We start from the raw sequence: 21,260 nt of genomic DNA on the forward strand, positions 1-21,260 counted from the left end.
CGAGGCCGGCGATCGCGTTCAAACGCGGAAGCGGGAGACGGCTCTGCGCGTGCGCACTTTCCCCGGGCGCCCGGGGCCGCGCCTTTATTAGCAGCGCGCGCGCACGAGCCCCGCGCGCGCCCCCGCCGCCGGAGCCCCGCGGGCCGCAGCGAGGGCCCGGCCCGGCCGCCGCGCTCAGCCGTCGGGAGGCGTCGTCCTCTGCGGAGCCCCGAGGAGCTTGCGGACCGGGGAGTTCTCCAGCTGGCGGAAAGTCCTGGCGGCTGGAAGGAAGGTGGCAGAGCCCCCGTCAGCCCCAGGAGCCGGCGGCGCGCCGGGGCTCTGCGCGGCAGGTTTCGGCCCCGGAGGAAGCCCCCGGGGCGCGGGGCAGCACGCTTACCGAGCCTCTCCGACAGGCCCCGGAGGTACTGCGTCCCGTCTTCGGCGAAAGCCTGCAGCAACTTCACTGCTTGCTGTAGTTCATCCAGCTACAAGGCAAAGATGTCATGAAAAATTGGAAGAAAAGAAACGCAAATGCTTGGGGAGCAAACCGAGGGAACGAGGAGTTGCTGCCAAAGCACTAGCGATTGTTTCTCTTAAGAGCTCTCTCTCTCTGGGGTCTTAGGACATGCAATGCTGTAAAACGACTACTGAGATTACAGGCACGTCTTCATTTTCACCCCCACAAAACTTGTCTGTAAACAACATATCAGATCCAGTATCATCTTTTCCTTATGCCTTCTTCCGTGAGTGATACAAGCTAGCTCCCATACTGTGAAGATGAACGTCTTCAGCACCAGAAAAAGCAGATAATTCTGCTTTAATTAAGTGATAATTAATTTATAAATTCAATTTAATTAAAAATCCGTAACGTTGTAGAGAACGTTTCTTTCCTAAAACTAGCTCACCACAAGCTCCATGCAGGTAAAGACTTCCCCCTGGTCATCTAGTATCTTCTGATAGTTGGGCTTGCTGCCAAGAACTTTGGCCTGAGATGTTCCTAGATAATTCTGCGGCTCCGCATGGCCTTGATTAGTCTTGCATTCCTCTAGTTGTCTGCAAGACAAACGGCATTTAACTATTATGCATAGCTCAAGGCATCATTTGAAGCAGACTTTTACTTTTCTTTTCTCTTGGAAAGTTTTCAAAAACGAAACAGACATAAGACATAGGATAACAATCTACACCTGGACATTTCTTCAGCACTTTTCTGGTAGCCCAGTAAAAGTTGATCCCAAGACCGACATTCAGTAGTAAACCTACAGAAAGATCAAAGAACAGCCCTGTTAGGATGTGGTGAGAGGCATTACCTCTCCAACGCTAAACCACAGTAAAAGCTCATAGCAAAAGAAAGAGCCAAGTATCTACTTTTATTGTGGGTCAGACTTCTTCTTTATGATTTACAGACAAAAGCGCAAAGGACCAAGCCCTCTGTGAAGTAAGGTCTGAGTTGGATGCAGTTATTCTCATACGGCTAAGCATTTTGGTTCAAAGCAGGAGTAACAGTTCTAAAGCAAATTCCCTGTTATTCCTACTTACCTCACACAGAATTTGTGCAAATAAAATTACTTCCAGAAGAAACTATATCAGAAGCTCTGCCCCATGTCCACCACAAATGCACGCTAACCCTCTATAAAAACAATAAGGGTCCAAACCCCTACTGATCTTAGACACTCTCAGACCACACACACAATCTCACCTGGCTATATACTCCTTAATTTGGGCCAATGACTCATCTAAAGCAGAGTCCAGTAAAATCCTAAAACACAGAAGCAGAACATCAATGAGACTCCATGTAGCATTCCTGTACCATTTATATGTCACATCGCGCTCTGATAACTGCTCAGTACTTATGCAACAATGCTGGGTAAATGCTTAGAATTGCAGCATTTGAAAGCGAAGTCATTTCTGAGGTCCTCAGCATTCATAAAAATAATGCCCCTCCAAGTATTCACTCTACCATTTGTCCAACAATGCCATTAGCTATTAAAGCATTGGACCCACAGGACGCATGTTTTACCGCTTGCAAATTTAGATGACTGGACAGGCCATAAAGGAGAAATAGAAAAATAATAAACCTTCACTCCGCAAGCAATGGGTGAGACAAGTCCTTACCCTTTAGGCTCTTCTACACAGTTCTTTAGCGTTCCATCTAGTTTCAATTTCTGCACGTATCGCTTCAGCTCTTCTGAAACCGAGTTTACTGGAGACGAAGACAAAAGAGGATAAAATAATGCTTGTGCCAGCTGCCTGCAAGATTACTAATACTGACAAACAAAGATGTTATCTAACCAACAGAATACCAGTTTGATTCCTTATCAGATGGCATTCTAGTTTATACTGTCTCTGAAGGAGGGACCACCTCTGTGACCAAGGTTTAGTTTAGTGCGTTTATTTGTTCTTCCTCCCAGAAATTGTGATCATGAACAGGCTCTTAAAAACATTATTCCAACATGCAAATATTTTTGGAAGCCGCAGCTCCTTTTTCTACAATACAGCTGGTTTCATCTTGAAAGGATGACAGTGAAGGATCAATAATTTTAAGTTATAGCCTTATCTTTGTTTTGTGAGACATATAATGCAACTTACCATTAGCTTTGAAAGCCTCAGGGCTAAAGCCATCAGTCTGCTTCAAGAAGTATTCAAGCTTTTGGGCAGAATACTAAGAGAATATAGGAAAGAAGGTCTCATCACCCCTTCTTGAATTATATGACAAAGATAAACATGTCACTCCCTAAACTCTACATGCCATATGATTGCTTTTTTCACTCATTTAACTACATGTATAACACACATTTAATGTCAGAAGAAAAATAAGAGAAAAATAGTTCACTTTTACAACCGAGTACCTTACCTGGAAACTGGACAGGAGCAGCATGGAAAGCCTGTCTGTCTCTGGCAGATCTAGGCTAATTGATTTGCTTAATTCTGAAAAGCCAAAACAAAATTATTTAAAAACAAATAAACTTCTTATACCAAATTACAAACAGTTGAAGTGTTCTTGAAAGACACTAAAAGCTCATGTTTTTGTACATGAGAGCTGTTTCCAGGATTTGATGGGAGCAGGGAAGAGAGGGAGAAAGAGACTTCATAACAAGAAAAGCCACACTTAAGCCTCAAACATGAAAGTAAAGACACAAATACCGCATACCACTGGCGTACGGCACATGTTAACACAGCACCTCCTTTTAGTCTCAAGCACCTGGACCTCGGAGGCAGCTGCCAAGATGGACATCAATGGCTAGAGGTTTGGAACAATGCAATTACACCGTATACTAAAGATTGTGCCATGAAATCAAATTTCCCCTTGTCATGCAAGTTTCTCAAGAGAGTTTGGTTAAGGGAAAAAGTACAGTGCTTACCGGTGACATCTTGGTGAAAAGGGGGCAGCGATTTCCGGCGTTTTGTCCCCTTTAGGCTTGAACGACGCCAAGAGCGACGCCTGGCTTGAGGACTGATGATCAGTGGTCTCGGGGACAAGTTAAAAGAACTTGATGTATGGTCTTTCCTGGGACTGCTTTTGCATGGAGATATCCTCTCGGGACTAGGCCCAAGGGGGCTCTTCTTGGGGCTAGGGCTTCTGTGGGATCTTTTCCTCGTAGCCCCTCCAGTCTTGCCACAGGGACTGGCGCTTTTCTTGCTGGCCGGAGTTATGGCAGTGGGCTTCAGAAACAGCTCAGCCTCTGCTTTCTTTTCTCCAAGGTCAGGTTCTAAGAAAAAACGCACGCAGCGGACATATGGGTAACGCTCTGGCAGGAGGGGAAAACAGAGGAGACGATGGGCTTTCTCAGGGGCTCAAAGCCGGTGCTTCGCCGGCCGGCTCAGCGCGACAGCAGGGCAAAGGCGCGAGGGTCGGAGCCTTCTCCGTCCTCCCTCCCCCCCGCGCCGGGCCGAGCCACTCGGCCACCCCTACCTGGCCGTCCACCCGCGGCGGCAGCGGGGGCCGCGCCGGCGCCGCTCCGCCAGGAAACCGGGTCCGGAGCCCGCGCCACGGAGCTCGCAGGCCCCACGGCCTCCCCGGCGGGGCCGGGCCGCTCCCGCCGCGGCTCCCCCGCGCCGCTCGCCTCCTGCCGCTCCTCGGGCCTGCGAGACAGCGGCGGGCGGGTCGCGGCGGCCGGGCCCGGCCCGCCGCCCCCTCGCCCGCCCGCCTCCATGGCGGCCCGCGCCGCGCTCAAACCGCCGCGCGCCAAGGCCGCCGCTGCGCGGGGCACGCCGGGAAGCGTAGTTTAGGCCCGGGCGGCCCGCCTGCGCATGCGTAGCTGCCCCCCCCCCCCCCCCCGCTTCCCGCGTCAGGGCTCCCCTCAGCGCGGCCGCGCGCTCCCTCAGCGCCTCACGGAGAGGCAGCGCCGCCCGCGCGCGCTCCCTCAGCGCCTCCCGCGCTCCGCTACCGCCGCGTAAGTGCCCTGGGGCCGCGACAGGCTCACGGGAAGGCAGGAAGGAAAAAAGGCTTTGGAAGTTTATTGTCTTTGATAAAATCTCAACTGAAAACGGTGGGCTTTGTATTAACAGTTCCATAAATGCACAAAAAAAAAAATCTATCCGTGGGGAAGTCAGTTTTACACTAGACATTAAATTAGAATCACGTGAAATGACACGGGATAGGAGATCCTATCCAAGAGCAAAGTCCAATGAAAGTTTTGGTAAAGCAATGTTCTGATTAATTAGCTCAGAATGAACTCTAGTTAAGAAAAGCTTATTTTCCTATACAAAATTACAATACAGAGAACGCATACAATTACAATACAGGGGGTTTAATTGTTAGTATCTAGCAACTAGAACAGAAATTTCATAGTAAAAAACTTCATGGAAATTAAAATAAGTCAATTCTTTTTAACCGTAAAACTTGAGACAAATGCCAAGTTCTAGAAGAGACACTCTCAGATTCTTACCATAAAATCGATATTTAAAAAAATGAATTTGGTTAGGAAAATGAAGCAAGTTCTTTTAAAACAATTTCACATCCCAATGGGCATAAGTAAAAAGAACTCAACTGTGTGAGGCTGAGAGGTAGAGAGGTATCATTGTAATCACAATCTTCTATTGGTTCCAGGGATTTTCTGAGGTAATTAGCTGTGTGTCAAGTTGTATAAACAATAGTATTGGCAAAAGAGCAACATTGACAAATTACACTAATGACCTCTTTCCTCTCATCAATAGGTCCTAAAAACTTAATTAGACGCATCTGAATTAACACTTCCTGGGTCTCCAGCAGGTGAAGTGATTGATGAAGGGGTGGTAGCATCCTGCCAGCTGCCATTAGCCTGAAGGGAGAATAAATATATCATTTCATTAAATCTTTAAGAAACTACTTGCAGACAATAAAGCCTGTGTTTACGTGTACACACATTACAAGTGACAGTGCTTATGAAAGCAAATAACTAGATATCAGCTCTAGGAAAGCACAGTCCAGGAACATACTGTAAAACTTCCTCTTCCACAGATTTTATGGTAACACCCTTGCTCCTAGTAGCATCGACTTATGCCAAGAATACACTGAAGACATACAAAATTTCTTTGGTGACTGAAGACAAGGTTTTAATCAGGTCTCCAGGAGTGAAAGGCTGATATATTAACTTCTTTTTTTTTTTTTCTAACTTTTTCCTGCCCCCACATCAAACATTTCAGGGGAAAAAAAAAATCTGACATTTATTCACAGATCATTAACCCATCTCAGGCAGAACTTTTGTTGCTAGTAAAGTAATACCTCAGTACATCTTACATCTATGCGCTGCGTCGTATACAAAGGATTCCCCACAATTGTGTCATATCTTCCTGTCTGGTGTATGACATGATGTAAGGAATCCATCTATAACAAGATCCCACAGAATGAGAAGGATAAGGGAAAAAGTCAAGTTAAAAATGAGGTAGTATGAGTGGTACATATCTATTCGGCCAAAAATTCTTTAAACAAGGGGCAGGTTTTCTTGTAGGAAGTTTTTTTTTGTTTGTTTTTTAATGGCTCTGAATATTTTCTCCACAGAAAAATACTAGCAGGTCCTTTTTGCAGAGATAATTCTCTGGCGTTTAGAAATGTTTAAGATATTTATCCAGGAAGCCTTAAAGCTGAGTAGATTTAATCTTTTATATAAGCAGAGTTACTTATGACTACTCACTATTAACTGAGCTATGCTTAACCAGTTCATTATCAAACAGCATTAGAACCTAGTCTCAAGCCTACCGTAGCATATAGCTCTTATTGTAGAGGAACGGATTCTATGCAGTTTAGATGCGTTTAGAAATTCAGCAGAAAGCTTAAAATGTGTTTGACTGTTAACCACAAATCCTAAGCAAAGTTCTACTTACACAGAGCAAGACTTACTCTAAAATGAGGGGAAAAAAGAAAAAGATTCATTAATGTAAACTGAAGCCATAGAAGAATACCCGTAGGTTAATTTAGGTGGCTCACTCCATTTAAGACTCCAGTTCCAAGAGAAAACATACAGTTGAGTCAGTTTGTTTCTAGAATCTAGTTGAAGAAATTTGACTCCATCCATCCCTTGCAACCTTGCCAGCACACACTGAAGACAGGAAAATCATCCCTATCTCGTATTAATAGAATCTACTTTAAACAATTGTTTGTCGTCCCCCCACCAATAACCTTAACCATTCTGTGAATGTTGGAAAGGATCCCTGGAGAATGCCTAATCCAACCTCCCTGCCCAAAGTAGGGTCAATTAGAGCAGGATGCTCAGGACTGTGTCCAGCTTGGTTTCGAGTACCTCCAAGGATGGAGACTCCACAACCTCTACTGGGCAACCTGTTCCTCACATATGAAGTACAGTAACAGTACAGAGGTGGGATTTCAACATTTATCTCATTGTTGAAAGTATGTATTTTCTTCTTACAATACTTACCTGTGACTGCACATTGGCTCCCACTGGAGAGCTCTGGTAGGAGGTCAATGACTGCAAGTTTATAAACGAGTCTCCAGAATTTGTCATCTTAAAAGAGCCAGAGGAAGCTGAAAAAGAAAGAACAAGTTGGTTACATATTGTTACAAGAGATAATTTGAGACTGAGCTTTCAAGTTCAGTCGCTTTTCGCTGGCATCCTCGCTTGCCTGAATTTGGCGTAGATGGAGAATTTGCCTGGTTGCCTTGAGCCACTACATTTGTTGCATCCACTGCAGTTTTTGCAGCATAAATATTGGCTTCTTCTTGGAATTTCCCCATGTTCTTTTTGTATCGAATTCTTTTGTTACCAAACCAGTTGGAAACCTACAGAAGGATATCCTTGTTAGTACTTGGTCAAACTATTACCATTTTCTACTATATTCTGCAGTTTCTAGCAGAAGTACTTTTTAAACTAGTCTTCAAGCGGAAAATATCCACTACTAAAACTCTTCAAAAATAAACGAAAGCCTGTTTAGTTTCAAGAACCAGCAACTGAAGCCTACTGCTAATTATAGGGGCCAAACAATGTTGTTAAAAAAAATGTTACTTAAAGTAGTTTCAGATAAAACACTTCATACCTGTGAAACTGTGATACCACCTTTCTTTGCTAGCTCTTCTTTGGCCTCTTCGCTGGGGTACGGATTGCTCAGGTGTGAATAGAAATACTCATTCAGTACTTCTGTTGCCTGCTTGCTGAAATTACGTCGTTTACGCCTATAAAAACATAACAGTTGTTCCTACTTATACAATGTTATAGAGAACACCAGAGAGAGTACACCATGGGCTTCTCTTTCTCCTCTAAGATGTATTTGGTTTTAAGGAGAACATAAGAATTGAATGGCATTAAATAGATGTTGATGACAAAATTAGCATGCTTTAGCAAGCATAACAGGTGCGAGTTCTAAATATTTAAACTAGATCAACACTGGGAATGGCAGGACTTAGTTTTCTTATGTAGTCACTGGCATCAAGCAACAAAGAGTTCAGACTTAACAGCTGTTATCGCTAGATTGTGTTTTCTTAGTACCTTGCATCAAGAAATCGTGAACGCAGGATCATTACTGCCTCACACGTACTCTGTTTCAGTTGCATCTGGATGGTGCTGAATTTACCATGGATTATGTTCACCATGCGCTCTATTTCTTTTGGTGAAATTGGTCTTGTTCTACTCTGTTCCCTAAGCAGGTTCATAACGTGGGTAGTGAACTCACTACAGGCCTGAAAATACATACATTTGTATCGACAAACAATAAAACACCCCAGAATTAATTTCCCCAACAAGAATATATACCCCAAAAATTTTAGGAGTTCCCATGTTTCAGCTTTACTCTATTTACTCTTAAAATACTGCAACAAAGATAAATCAGACATTCGTTATCTTCAGTTTGATGCCAAGTCCCTCTGGCTTCACCTTACTTCTATAAGGCTAAGTTTTTAATTGAATTTGATATCCTTACATTCATCTGAATTGATTATACTTCCTGTTCTGTTCTTAAAACCAACACCAAAGGAAAAAACGGTTATTTTTAATTGAGATGATAAAAACTCTTCCATGCAGAAAGATCACCTGTTCATATTTCTCTAGCTCAGAGTGGTATATCTGTCGGATCTGTGACAGCTTGGCCCTGTAGTCAGAGTGTTCAATGCTATTGTCATTTGGACAGCCACCTGATGTTGCTGCTACAGCCATTGGTCCTCCTCTTCCTCTTTTCTCGGGCCCGGAGACACCCTCTGCCAGCAACATGTTATCTAGTCTCATTAGTTGAGCATCTGGGGGATCTTCTTCCTGAATACCGCGAATACTTAACACTAGATGAATATAAAGAGGGAATCAAGAGATTATTTCTGAAAACAGGAAAGAACATCAACTTTAATTCTGATAAAGCATTTAAGTGCCCTTCATAGGCTTTAGCAGAGTTCTGCCTTGAGGTCAAGAAAAAGGGTTAATAAAGCCGTAGGACAATGCATCAAAAGAAACACCAAAACGCAAGGAGAGTTTTCAAATGCATACTGATAAAATGACTACTCAGAGTCACTATAGTTTACACTACATACAAGTTTAGAAGAGATTTTAAACCTCACGCTGGCGCTCCAGGCGGTCTGCAAAGATTAGAACAAGATTTCTTACAGAGGAGATTACCACATATCAGCCTACTACGTGGCTTCTGCATGGTCCTCAACAGTAATCAGTACCAGATTGCAAAGACAGTCTACAGTAGACAGACAAAAGGTCTGATCTACCACGCCAACTGCTATACTTCTAAGCGTCCAGGAACTAAAAGGAACAACACGCTATTGTAGAGATTTCAGTGCAATCTCTACAAAGAGATGGATTTGACCTAGTCTGCTTTATATGCTGAGAAAACAACTATACTATATAGCAATATACACCAAACCTATTAAAATCTAAACAATAGGCTTTGAAAAATGTCCCCAAAGCTGCCTTTCTTATGCTTATACCCAACAATAAGTCCGCTACAGCTCGTATGCTCAGATTATTCACATTTGATTCCAAGTAAATTTGTTTTTAAAATGTTGTTTTCCAAATTAATCCTTGCTTTAGCCAATTTATTATGAACTCTCTTTAAAAAAAAAGGAAAAAAAGAACAAGATATTCAGTTATACAAAAAAAAGCCAAAAGCTTTTCAGCTTTTTAATTTGATTTTAATTGCTAGACAGTTCCAGTTTGAGGAACAGTTGGTTTTAATCTTGTGAAGCCACAAAGTTCCAATGACCTCCTTCAAATTTTAATTATCAAGTTAACAGGATATTTTATTCCCTACAAAGATAAGCATAAAACATCTTTTTCCATGTATAGATTCTAGTATGAGGGCAGGAAAACAATGTGTATGTACAGAGACACTTAACATGTACATTTATAACAAATTTCAGCATTTTATAGACAAAAGAATAGCTCATCTAAGAAGTAATTCACCAGATACACAATTTTGAACACACAGACTAGACTTACAATCACATTGTTGAACTCTGACATTTTGCAGGCTATACAGAAGTCGCTACAAAGTTCTGAAGAGGTAATTTGGGACAGCTACAGACTTCTGCTCTGTCACAGTAATCAAGGTCTTCTCCAAAACATCCCCAGTCTTATTGCAAGCAGAAAAAGGTAAAGCAAAGGTAGGTACAATGTAAAATGGGATCTCCATTATGCGTCACTGTTGAACTCAAGCTAAGGTAACAATAAGGGAGCAGTTGAGTATTTAAAAAGTTAGTGGCTTTTCTAAGTCCTTACAGAATTAAAACTAATACATCTTTTAAAATACCATACCTCTGATGATACCTTAGTGAATGAACATTTCAGGAAACAAACGTAGAAAATGTTTGACTTCTTAAATTGGCAGTTGCCATTTTTTCCAAAAGGCCTTGACCCATTAAAGAGCATGCCAGAGGTCATTTGCTGCTTAGTCTTTCTAATAAAATTGACATTAAACTGTTTGGACTGGCAAGTATATTCAGTGGAACAGATATTTTTGTGTCACATTCTTATTTGGATGCACTTCTGCCAACCCTCTTTTTATGCACATTATGATGCATATCAGAGTACCTCATGTTGAAGTCAAGCTCCCAGCTGCAGCTTAATTTTATGTCACTTGTCTAATTATGGTAATTAGACATTAGTTATCATCAATTACACATAAGCTCATCTCAAGTTGACTGTTGAAAAGCACGTATAAAAACACTTTTACCATCTCGAGGCAAGAATCTGGTTGGCTAGCTCTAGTTAGCCACAAGTAACTGAAGAGGAGTTAACTATTGTTAACATCTTGTAGACTGCATTCCACCCTAGTAGTTCAAATGTTTATTTTGTGGAACACTATCAAGATGAACAGATCTAAGAATCAATGACTATAAGCAGCTCAGTATTTTTAACTGACTGCATCAGGTTGATTTTAAACATTTTTTGGCATAATTATACCTTAATTTACATTGCAGTTAAAATACAAGTTCTATAGGAATCACTGTTACAGATGATATTTTTTAACTAAAGCCATCAACTACTTGAAGGATACTTTTGCTTGAACTTTATTTTTACTCCTTGTATCTTCTTTTCAGCTAATAACAGTATTTGTACAGATCATAAGTTACAGATTCACTTACAGCTACCTCTTTCAATGAATACGAAGTTTTCTTTGCTGTAACTAGTATCTGGTTCAAATTTTCAAGGACAAGAGCTATATTCATTTCTTTACCAACCTTCCAGAGTTGATAATCTCAGAAGATGACAAAATGGGAGGGCAAAACTATAGCCACTGAGGAGTGCTATGTTCAAAGCAGATCGTGCAAGGCTATTTAGCTAGCTACAACCTTTGAGTCCCTTTGGTCAGTGATGCCGTCTGGATGTAACAAACGGTCCATTTGTTAGTACAGAATTCAGAAATTCTTCTAAACAAAACTACCAAAATATTGGCAGTGCTTGTTCCCTTTGCTGTTATTTGTTAAGCAGCAGGTCATTTTCTTTTTTGTTGTTGCTTAAACGTAGGCCAGTCTCACTCCCTGCCCCCAGGGCTTGCCACACACATTTATTTGTCCAATGTGCCTCAAGGCAGTGTCAGCATTCAAGACTTTGTAGGACAGCACTCAATGGAAACATCACAAAAAATCCGCTGGTCAATGCAATCTCCTCCACCTCAGGTTAGGAAAATCCACAAATGAACAAAAGAATATTTAAAGCTCCCCGAGTTTCTCACCGAAATAAAAGTAGTTTATTGAAGAGGCCTTACTGTATGTGTTTTACCCTGGAGACCAATCAAGAGCTTAGAAGTTTTGGCTGCAGTTTTCCTAATCTTACTGACCCACCTAACGTATACGCTGTTAAGCAAAGAAACAAGAACGTGCACCATCAAAGGATACCAGAAAACTGCATTCTGACAGTCTAGTAAAAACGATTCCAGAAATACGTGCTGTACTGGTACAAATGTTGTGGAGGTAGCTGCATTTACCCTACGAATTTTTGGCATGCTCTCTGGGTCAGGCATCACATTTCTGCATACAGTCCTGATAATTACGCCAGCAGGAGTTTGCAGTCTACGCGGCCTCTGTCAGAACTAGATTTCACTAAACAAAAAGGATTCCAAAAGAAAAGAGTTACCAAGATTAAAAAAAAAGCACCTGAACTAATGCCAACACATTACATACGCCTACCCTTAAGCACTGTTTAACACCTACTGGCTCACTATACTCAGAGGAAGGCCAGAAAGAACGCTTCTCCAGAAAGCATACCTCTTGGTAGCCTTTTGACCATGTCCCTAATTATGGGGTGAGGGGGGTGGGAGGGAAGAGTAATCAAATTTTTGAAATTCCCACCATAGTCTAAGAAACGTAACATATGATGACTCTCAATTAACATTCTAGGCTTTGAGTCAAGACGCTAAGGCACTGAAGTGTGGGTACAGTAAAACCATCAGGGGAAAAAATACAGCTACTCCCAACAGTTCACACACAGAATTATAGAAACTCATTAACTGTGCAATTCTTTGGCTGTTTTTAATACAAGCTTCAAGAAAATACAAATTAAGACTAAATTATCCATTTTATTTCCTACCTGTTGAAAGGACAGCTAAACACTGAATAAGTGCTTGCTCTTCCACTAAAACAGTTACAGCATAGTCAACGTTTTAAGCATGATTTAGAAAGCCCTTGCTTAACGGTATGCTTAAATCTTTCACAATCCATCACTTTTATGAAAGCTTAAAAAAACCTTACTGTGGATCAAAAAGCCTTAAAAGCCACCCCTGTCAGATGTACTAATATAATATTGTGCATTTCCTGGCACATCAGCTACAAGATATTCATCAAATATGTAAAATAATTATACTAAGCAAAGTGAAATTCCCATCATTTCTAATTAATCTTTAATTAAAATACATCACAACCTAAGGTACTGAAGCTTCACTCAGTATGCAAATGTGATCATTACAATATATTTACATATCATTAATTAAAGATTTGCAGTTCTGTAATGAACTGTACAAGATCACTGGTACCAAAATAAGTGATGCAAATTTTGCTTAGACTTGCTGTCCTTTCCAGATTTTCCTTCATAAGGCAAATAGTGCAGAAGAGCAAGATAAATCCATCCATAAGTTAGAAGAACATACAAAGTTAGAACCAAAAAGTGCACGCTTAGGGCCAACAGCCCATATTTCATTAAGTATAAAACACCTACACAAAACACAAGGAAGTAAAGCTGGGTACTGTGTTGGCCAATATGAACATTAGCTTTTTCTTTTTTCCTTTTTTTTTTTTTTTTTTTTTTTTAAAAAAACCTCAAAGTATACTAAAACATCTCACCATCAGAGCACTGGTAGTGCAAGTAGACAATACAATAGTTTGTACTAACGCTGTATGCAGACAGTTCCGTGGACCCACATCCCTCAACTACAGCTGAGCTTTCCCAAGTAGGAATCTTGTCACCTACGTTGTGCTGCCAAGTATTTATCATCTAATGAGCGCAAAATACTGACTTTTGTGATGCTTTGTCAGATAGAAGGGTTCCCTGAATTTGGCAGTCCATGCAGGAAATCACACAATTAAGTGAGAAGGCAGGACGATTATTTGAGTAGCAAGCCACCTTTAGACTGGCTTAAAGCAACCATGAACCCCTTCTAACTTACTTCTCAATGTTACCAAAATAAAACCTTCATAGGTGCACTACCAAACAGATTTTTCACCCAGGAGCCACAAGAGCTATCCTTACCCACTTGAGGGATCACATTTTTCAGTTAGCAATCCACCAGCTTCCCAAGAGTCCCACTACAGAGAATGACACCACCATTGGGTCAGCTGGTCTCAAAGCACTGTAACAGGAGAGAGCTTTCTTAAAATTCAAGACTGACAATCTTGTACATTCAGAGAAAGAGGAGAAAAAAAAAAAAAAAACTAACTGAAGTGGAAAAGAAAAGCCAGCAGGGCTCTGAGCACTGAGGAATAAGACACAGCTACGTAAGAATGTCAACAAACAGCAACGAAGAGAAAGCATGTTCTTCGGCCACAGCACTTGCCAAGTTTTGTAACCAAATGAAAAGGTACCCACTGAATTAACCTAGCCGAGTGTCAGCACATTAAAGGAAGAAGAGTGGACTGCAGCTAGCAATGACATAAATATGGTACTCCATGTTACGATGCTCCTACAAACATATACCATACTACATGCCAGAAATCTAGAATCAAGATCTGAGTCACTCTGTGTAGAACGCTCCACAAAATATGTAGGAGTACGCCTTCCCTGGCCCAAGGAACTTGAAACCCATCAGGACCCAGTATTTTCTTAGCATAGTATAATCAACTGAAAAGAAAAACTCTGGAATTTAATATTCAGCACCAAGCACACGCATCTTTAACGCTACAGATGTTTAATTTTGATTTTAATACAGAATTACACCCCGCTTGAATTCATATTGTTTGAATCGTTATCTGAAGCATAACTCAATCAGCAGCATACCAAACCTGTAATTGCTGCAGATTAAAAACACCACAAATACTTCCATGAGTTCTCCAAAACCTAAGCAGGCATTACTGGGTTAAGTGTACCTTCAAACAGTTACATATGCTCCAGGCATATATTTAAGATTTACTAGAAAATATCCATTTTCCCATAACAGAATGGTTTATGTCAAAAATGAAAATACATTTCTATGAAAAAAATCCAGAACTTGAACAGTATCTTGATAAAATATTAGATGTGGCTAAATTCATTTAAATTACAAAGAGTCACTTGTAATTCCTTTTTAATTAATAAACACTTTGTGGGCAGAATTTTCTGCACCTTTCAGCTGGCTGCCCATTGCAAAGGCATACAGCTTATCCTAAGCTATTGTGAATGACACTAACACTCCAACAAAGAGAAGGAAAGAAAGATTTGGGGGGGGAGGACAACGGACATACACATGTTTTAAACCGATTCAGAGCTAGAAAAGAAGCTTGTGTGCCTGGGTCACAAAGAAAGCCCAAAACCTTGTGCTACAGTACGTCCAGGCTTTTGTTTGCTTGAAGCCATAACATCTGCTCCCCATAATTTAAATAAGGAATAGACAGACCATCAGACATTCAAAAACCTATGAGACCAAAACAAATCCAGCATAACCAAGATATCAGAATCTGTTCCTGCAAGCATATTTAGTTCAGAGAAGTTACGTTTTCAATCTATAAAGCACAGAAAGTAGCTTTCAGTGTAGAAAAGAAAACAGCTGAAGGACCCTCTTTAAGTATACAAGTGCTTGAAGGAAAGACAGGCATGAAGGCATACCCGAACAGCACACGCAGACTTTTATTACCACAACATTTTTCTTCACAAGCAAACTGCTGTCATGAGAATGCAATAGATGCAGCCAAACCCTCCAGAAAGGGAAAATGTCACGTCTACCTCAAAGCTGCTTTTGATGACAAGGGCACCACCGAGGACACAACTATGGTCATTCACTTGGCAATATGATGAAAGTATTGTAAGTTTCAATACATTAAAAAAAAAAAAGTGTTTAGGATGTCAAACATTAATCAAGCTAAAAGTATAAAGTTTTAGTTACAGATAATGAAAGGTAGCTATTCTCTAAAAAATAAAATAAAATCCAAATTCACTAAAATTTATATAAATGAGACATTCAAATAATACTGCTTAAGAGTTTATATATGAGCATATACAGGGTGTTAAAAATCAAAATCCATTTGCCTCCAATACTTTTGCTTTTTAAAAAGCAAGCAAGTTGCACCATCTGTCTGCCAACTCTATTTCCTGCTACTTCTATCTTTTCCATTTCCCCCATACTTTCTCCTTATTGGCCGTTTTTCTCTATAATATAGTTGTTTGCCAACTTTAAACTCTTACTACCACCATAGTTTTGATACCAACTCAAAAAACAAACCAAATCAAACGAAGGAGAACCAAAACAATATAGCAACATTACTCCAGTCATTCTAGATGTCTAGCCAGACATGAAAAAAGAAAGTTTTCTTTCCCCCCTTCCCCAAACCAAAACACCTTCTCCAAATCAGCACAGTATTGTAGAAAGCAAATCAAAACAATTTGCAGCCTACAGAAGAATATTAAGCCAAAAAATAGCCATAAGTTGTAGAACATATAAGGGAAGACATGGGCCACATTACATGAAAGTCAAGCTTATCACAATGTTTCTTTGGAAAGTTGAAATCAGAAAAGACATCAACAAACCTGTTTTTTCCTTGATCTCACACAGCACACTGAAAAGAGCAGGCTTCATTCTGTGACAATTCAAGGCATGTTTTCTGAAATTAAAGAAGAAAGAATGAGTGAATGCCAACTGGGAAGACAGAAAGACAACAAAACTTGCACAGAACTGGCACATGCTTCAGGAATAGCAGGTTAGTGCTTAAGATGAAGAAATACATTTGCAAGTTCTAGTGAACTATTTCATTTAAGTGCTATAATCAGTTACCACGAATAGCAAACTGTCATAAAAACATGCAGGCCTTAAATTCAAAGTTCCGCGTAGCTTATACTAACTATAAGCCACTTAAGTGTTATTGAAAGCATATTTTATATATGGAGATAAAAAGCTCCTTGATTTAGCACTCTTCTATATAATCTAACAATGTAATCCATCTAAAAAGAGAAAAACATCAGTATTTTTATAGCGTATAGATCCTGAACAGTAGAAACAAAGTAGAATACAAGTACCACTGATTTGCCAAACTAAAACAACTAGCAGTCACCTGATTAAGAGCATCTCTTTCCTCTGAGACAGAACTAAGGGACTCCTACCAATTAACACCAAAAAGTTATTCAGGTACTTCTGACAGCAAAACAAGAATAAGAACATTTTTCAAAGAGGAATCTTGGAGAGGGAGGGAAGGCAGTTGAAGTCAGATTTGACTGTCGTGCAAGAAGATTAATGTAATGCCAGAATTTCTCATTTACCATCATACATTCTGTAGTACAAATGCAAAGCATAGACTATATTTAACTACATTTTATTACAAGTTTTGCAACGTTTGCTAATAATGCGTTTTTGAAGCTCTTTTAGTTTGTTGCTTTTTCTTTTCCTCCGGGAAGAAACAATGTAAATTGCACAAGTAGCTATTTATAGAGTCCATCTTAATATCTATAATCAAAATACGGAAATAAGTTTTGAGAATAATATATTTTGCTTAGCTGAAAACACACTTGAAGTGTGGTAAGCAATGTATAAATGAAAAAGCTCATATTTCTCAAAGAAGGTGGGCACTGTTTTCCAAAGATACCTAGCCACCATCAATTTTCAATGGCAGCTAGTAGTTAAGCGCCTAACTTCCACTGACTTCCAATGGAAAGAAGTATCTAGCTGTAACGTATGCCTCAAAAAAGCCTCTTTGCTTCTTGCGACCTCTTCTGTAATTAAAAAATAATACTTAAATCATTTTCATAGCTAGGTTTCAATACTTGGACTATTTTTATATAAATACAAATTGGCCTCTGTTCTTACATACCAGTCAGTTCTCCAGCGATTGAGAAACGCTCATATACAGGTGTTCAGTTTCCTTACAAGCTTTCCAGTAACATTTACAGCAAGGGCTGAACTGCCAGCGAACATCAGAATACTAGATTTTAACAGCAGCAGCAGAAGTTGAAGTCAGTTGGCCATTTTCTTTCAGTACACAGCCAAAAGGGGTAAAAAAGCAATTCATCTACTTAGATGTTTGATAATATCAACCCAAAGACAAACAGCCTGAGAACAAAGGCAGCTGAGAAGACAGCCTAGTGGAGTCTATTGTCCTTGCCTGATGAGGGGAAGAGGAAGGGGGGGGGGGGAAGGAGACAGACAGACAGACAAGAATGAATGAATTGCAAGCCTTAAAACTATACTCTCAACCTGGGTTTGAAAAGTGGTTCTTTATGTATAAAGCAGTAGGCTAGAGATTCTAGTCCTAAAAAGCTAGCTTCCCAGAAATAATTCCATAATTAATATGGCCACTTATTTTTGTCAAGAACAGTAAGCTGATGTAGCATGCTAATAGTAATGTTAAACTAATCCTTGATGGATTACTTTCCTTTAAATAAAACTTTCACCTTCACCCAACATATTTTCAGGTTGTAATTTAAAAATTTTAGCTATGTGCACTAAAAAAGAAAATCTTGGAACTCAAAGAAACCCTCCAATATTCAATATGCAGACTATTTATTTATACAAAAGATTAAGACCAACCCCCAACAAATAAAGCAGTTAATTGTAGTAATGCCATTTTACTGAGGGGTGGGAAGTCACTGAATCCCTATCCATGTTGCTGAATCATTTGTGCTATTTGTTAAACCAGGCTGAGCTTTACTTTCTCAGCAGTAAGCCTTTGTAATGAGGTGTTTTTTAAAGTAAACCAAACAGACAAACTTCTTGTCTAGAATACAGAACTTATTTAATGTATATATACACAAAAATATTGTAAAAGTGCTTTAAAATTTTGAGGCCTTCAGTCTGCTGTGCTTTGAATAGATTTTAACAGCAATTTAAGACAATGTGCACAGTTAAAGTAATTTAGCTTAAACCAAGTTCAAGCCATTTTTCAAAACCCATTATTCAACTATTATTTGAAACTGAAGTTCCTGGAAAGCTTGTTTTCACTTTAAGACCTGCATTTGTTTTTTTATCTTATGCAACTTACAGGCAAGTCTATTCCTATACAAACTATACAGGAACTGCAGACAGTTATTTCTGAGATATAGTGCCAGGTAGAAAATAAAAAATACCTCAGTGTTGGGAAGACTTACTGCACCACCAGTAAGTGAAAATATTAAGCAGCCTAACAGGTCCTAGAATTTTTACACTAATACATAAAAATCGTTCTAGAGTAATGACACATGGTGAATTACAGTTTGGGGGGGGGGGGGGGGGAATCTCTGAATTAATCTTCCACAACAGAAGACCATCCAGAAAACATTCTATAGGTCCATCATATACTTTACCCCAAGCAAGTCCTGTCTACGGATTTAATTTCCCTACAAATGATATTTGAAAGTTACCTGGAAGAGTTTTATTTAAAAATGAATTATTACGTTTTTGGAATACACAGTTACAGTTTTTCCTTGTATTTACATAACCTACCCAATCCTTATGATGTCCTTATAGCATTTATCCTCAGAAATTCCTCAGAGGCATTTTACTGCTTTGGCTACTTCACTCACTTTTTGAGCCACTGACAGCATATGACAGCAACAGGTGTACCTGAACATGGCTAAACTTTGGGCAAAGATTAAAAAAAAAAAAAAAAAAGCCACATTGTAACGGCGCCAATAAAACCGTGCCAATCTGATATGCTAGGGGACTTGGGGGGTAGGCAGGGAGGGGTTATCTGTGCAAAACACCCCCTTGAGGGGTTTTACAGTAGAAAGTCAAAGAGGCGCTCGACCAAAGTCGCACATCACTAACCAGAACATGAAGGCTAGAAAATCATTTAGCTGACTTTATAAACCCACTCTATTGCAGCCTCCACTTTTTTTTCCAAACTGCCTCATCCTCTGGGCTGCCCGCCTCTTGTAATCAGCACGTGCCAAGTAAGCAAAGCATGTAATTACACAGAACCAATCGGGGCTAGGCCAAAAAGAATAAACTAAAAGATGCTGAATTGTGTTGATATCTTTGCATCAGGTTATGTTATTCACTACAATTATTTATATCCCCATAAAGTCCCCATTTACACCATGTCCAGGGGAAAAAAAAAAAGTGAATGTAGCCATTAAACTTTTTCCTTTTAACATGATTATAGGGAAACTTAGTTCTTAAAGCAGTAAGTAGGTGGTAGCACAGGCAGGAATCTAGCATAATGCTAGCAGTGTTGTGAGAAATGAGAAATGTTTTCACACAGCTGCATCCCAGGCATCTCATACCTGAACTGTAACGGGTTAAACAGACATCTAATTCATCTCTTTCTCTGCCAAGCAAACACCAGTCTAAATGCCAAGCACTTCAGTCCTCAGGGACGGCCGCTATTTTGTGATTCTAGTTCTAGGTCACGTTACACAGAAACAATATCACTTTTACTCAGGACAACAGTGGTTAAAATTTGAATCTATATTTAGAGAGCCTGGACAATTTGTTAGTGCGCTGTATTAAAAAGGAAGGAAAGTCTGAAAATTAATTGTAAAGAACCAACACATCCTTCTGGCTAACTACTTAAGTCTACCCCAGTTGAAGAAAAAGGATGATACAGAAACCCACAAAAAAAAAAAAAAAGGAATTTGAAACTTTTCACCCCAAGATTATTAGTTCTCCCGCAACCACAACCCACGAGCAAAAAGTCATTCCCAGCAGACACGCGCGAGTTACCGGTGGGAGCGGTGGCCTGAGCCGTAGCTGCGCCCAGCCCTCCGCCGCCGCCGCTCCTGGAGCTCCGGCGGGGGCCGAACAACCGCCGAAGCGCGGCGCGACCCGCCGAGCGGGGCCCAGGGTCCCCCGGCGCGGCGCGGCGCTGAGTCACGGCGCCGGGCAGCACCAGCCCGGCGGCCGGGCTCCCGCCGCCGCGCGGCCCGGACGGGGGCGGCCAGGCCCGGCCCGGCCCAGCCCCCCCGCCGCCGCCCGGAGCCCCCCGCGCCCCGGCCGAGCCCGACCCGCGCCTTGCAGCGGGCTCCCCCGCGGCCCTGCCGCCCCGGGGCGGCTCTGGCGGAGCCGGGCCGAGCCCCCTCCCCGGGCCCGCCGCCCCGCCGCTACCTGGCCTGCGCCTCGTCCAGGCTCTGGTCGGTGATGGCCATGATCTGCTGCAGGACGTCCCCGGTGTCGTGGTGCCCCGGCGGCGGCGGCCCCGGCGGGTGCGGGGGGGGAGCTGGGGGGGCGGCGGCCGGGTCGCCGGCGGCGGGAGGCGGCGGGATTCCCCCGGGCAGGGCGACCCCGGCGCCGTGCGCCGCCGCCAGCAGCCGCGACGGGTCCTCCATGGCGGGCGGGCGGCGGCGGGGCCCGGCCGCCTCTCGGGGGCACCCGGCGCGGCCCGAGCGGCTGCCACACAACAGGGCCCGGCGCCGCGCAGCCCCACCCCCGCGCCGGCCCGGCCCGGCCCGCCCCGCGCGCCGCGACGTGACCCGCCCCCCCCGCCGCTGCCGCCGCCGCCGCCGCCGCCAGGCTCCGCCCCCCGCCGCCTCCGACCGCCCTCGGCGGCGACGGCGGCGCGCGCGCTGCCGCTCCGTGCCCGGAGCCGCCCGGGCGCCCCTCGGGGGGTCGGTGCCTGCTCCGGGGTGGCGCTCCCGGCGCGGCGGCCCGCGGCCCTCCGGTGCGCCGTGCCCGGGCCCGCCGACCCTGCCCGAGCTCCTCCGCGCTCTCCCCGCCGCGGCCCTGTGCCCTAACGCCTTGAGCATCCGTGGCTTCTTCCCGGCCCGAGACGCGCGAGGACCGGGCAGGAGTAAATTCGGTGTCGTGCGGGGTAATGTCGCTGCAGTAAATAACTG

At 42.3% G+C, this 21,260-nt stretch overlaps 2 protein-coding genes across 4 annotated transcripts; both read right to left on the bottom strand.

The window, feature by feature from the left end:
* Nucleotides 1-43: 43 nt before the first annotated feature.
* DSN1 (DSN1 component of MIS12 kinetochore complex) lies at nt 44-4,130 on the bottom strand. The gene is made up of 10 exons (XM_068922710.1): nt 3,890-4,130; nt 3,339-3,686; nt 2,831-2,904; nt 2,566-2,638; nt 2,092-2,179; nt 1,676-1,735; nt 1,164-1,235; nt 885-1,032; nt 377-464; nt 44-260 (listed from the first exon to the last, which is right to left on the bottom strand). The coding sequence occupies exons 1-10, from the start codon at nt 4,128-4,130 to the stop codon at nt 175-177; spliced, it is 1,278 nt and encodes a 425-aa protein (XP_068778811.1). The 3' UTR covers nt 44-174.
* Nucleotides 4,131-4,414: 284 nt separating this feature from the next.
* Nucleotides 4,415-20,753, bottom strand: PBX4 (PBX homeobox 4). Of its 3 annotated transcripts, none has more exons than XM_068922781.1 (9): nt 20,533-20,753; nt 16,050-16,123; nt 8,436-8,677; nt 7,896-8,086; nt 7,447-7,582; nt 7,036-7,192; nt 6,831-6,937; nt 5,696-5,782; nt 4,415-5,237 (listed from the first exon to the last, which is right to left on the bottom strand). In XM_068922781.1, exons 1-9 carry the CDS (start codon nt 20,751-20,753, stop codon nt 5,145-5,147), a joined length of 1,308 nt encoding a protein of 435 aa, XP_068778882.1. In that variant the 3' UTR covers nt 4,415-5,144. The 3 variants fall into 3 exon arrangements, with proteins under 3 accessions (XP_068778882.1, XP_068778883.1, XP_068778884.1); XM_068922782.1 differs by having other exon boundaries at nt 5,681-5,782; nt 20,533-20,689; XM_068922783.1 differs by lacking the exon at nt 5,696-5,782 and having other exon boundaries at nt 20,533-20,689.
* Between the last annotated feature and the right edge of the window lie 507 nt (nt 20,754-21,260).

Source organism: Struthio camelus, chromosome 31, assembly GCF_040807025.1.
Source record: "Struthio camelus isolate bStrCam1 chromosome 31, bStrCam1.hap1, whole genome shotgun sequence".
NCBI lineage: Eukaryota > Metazoa > Chordata > Aves > Struthioniformes > Struthionidae > Struthio > Struthio camelus.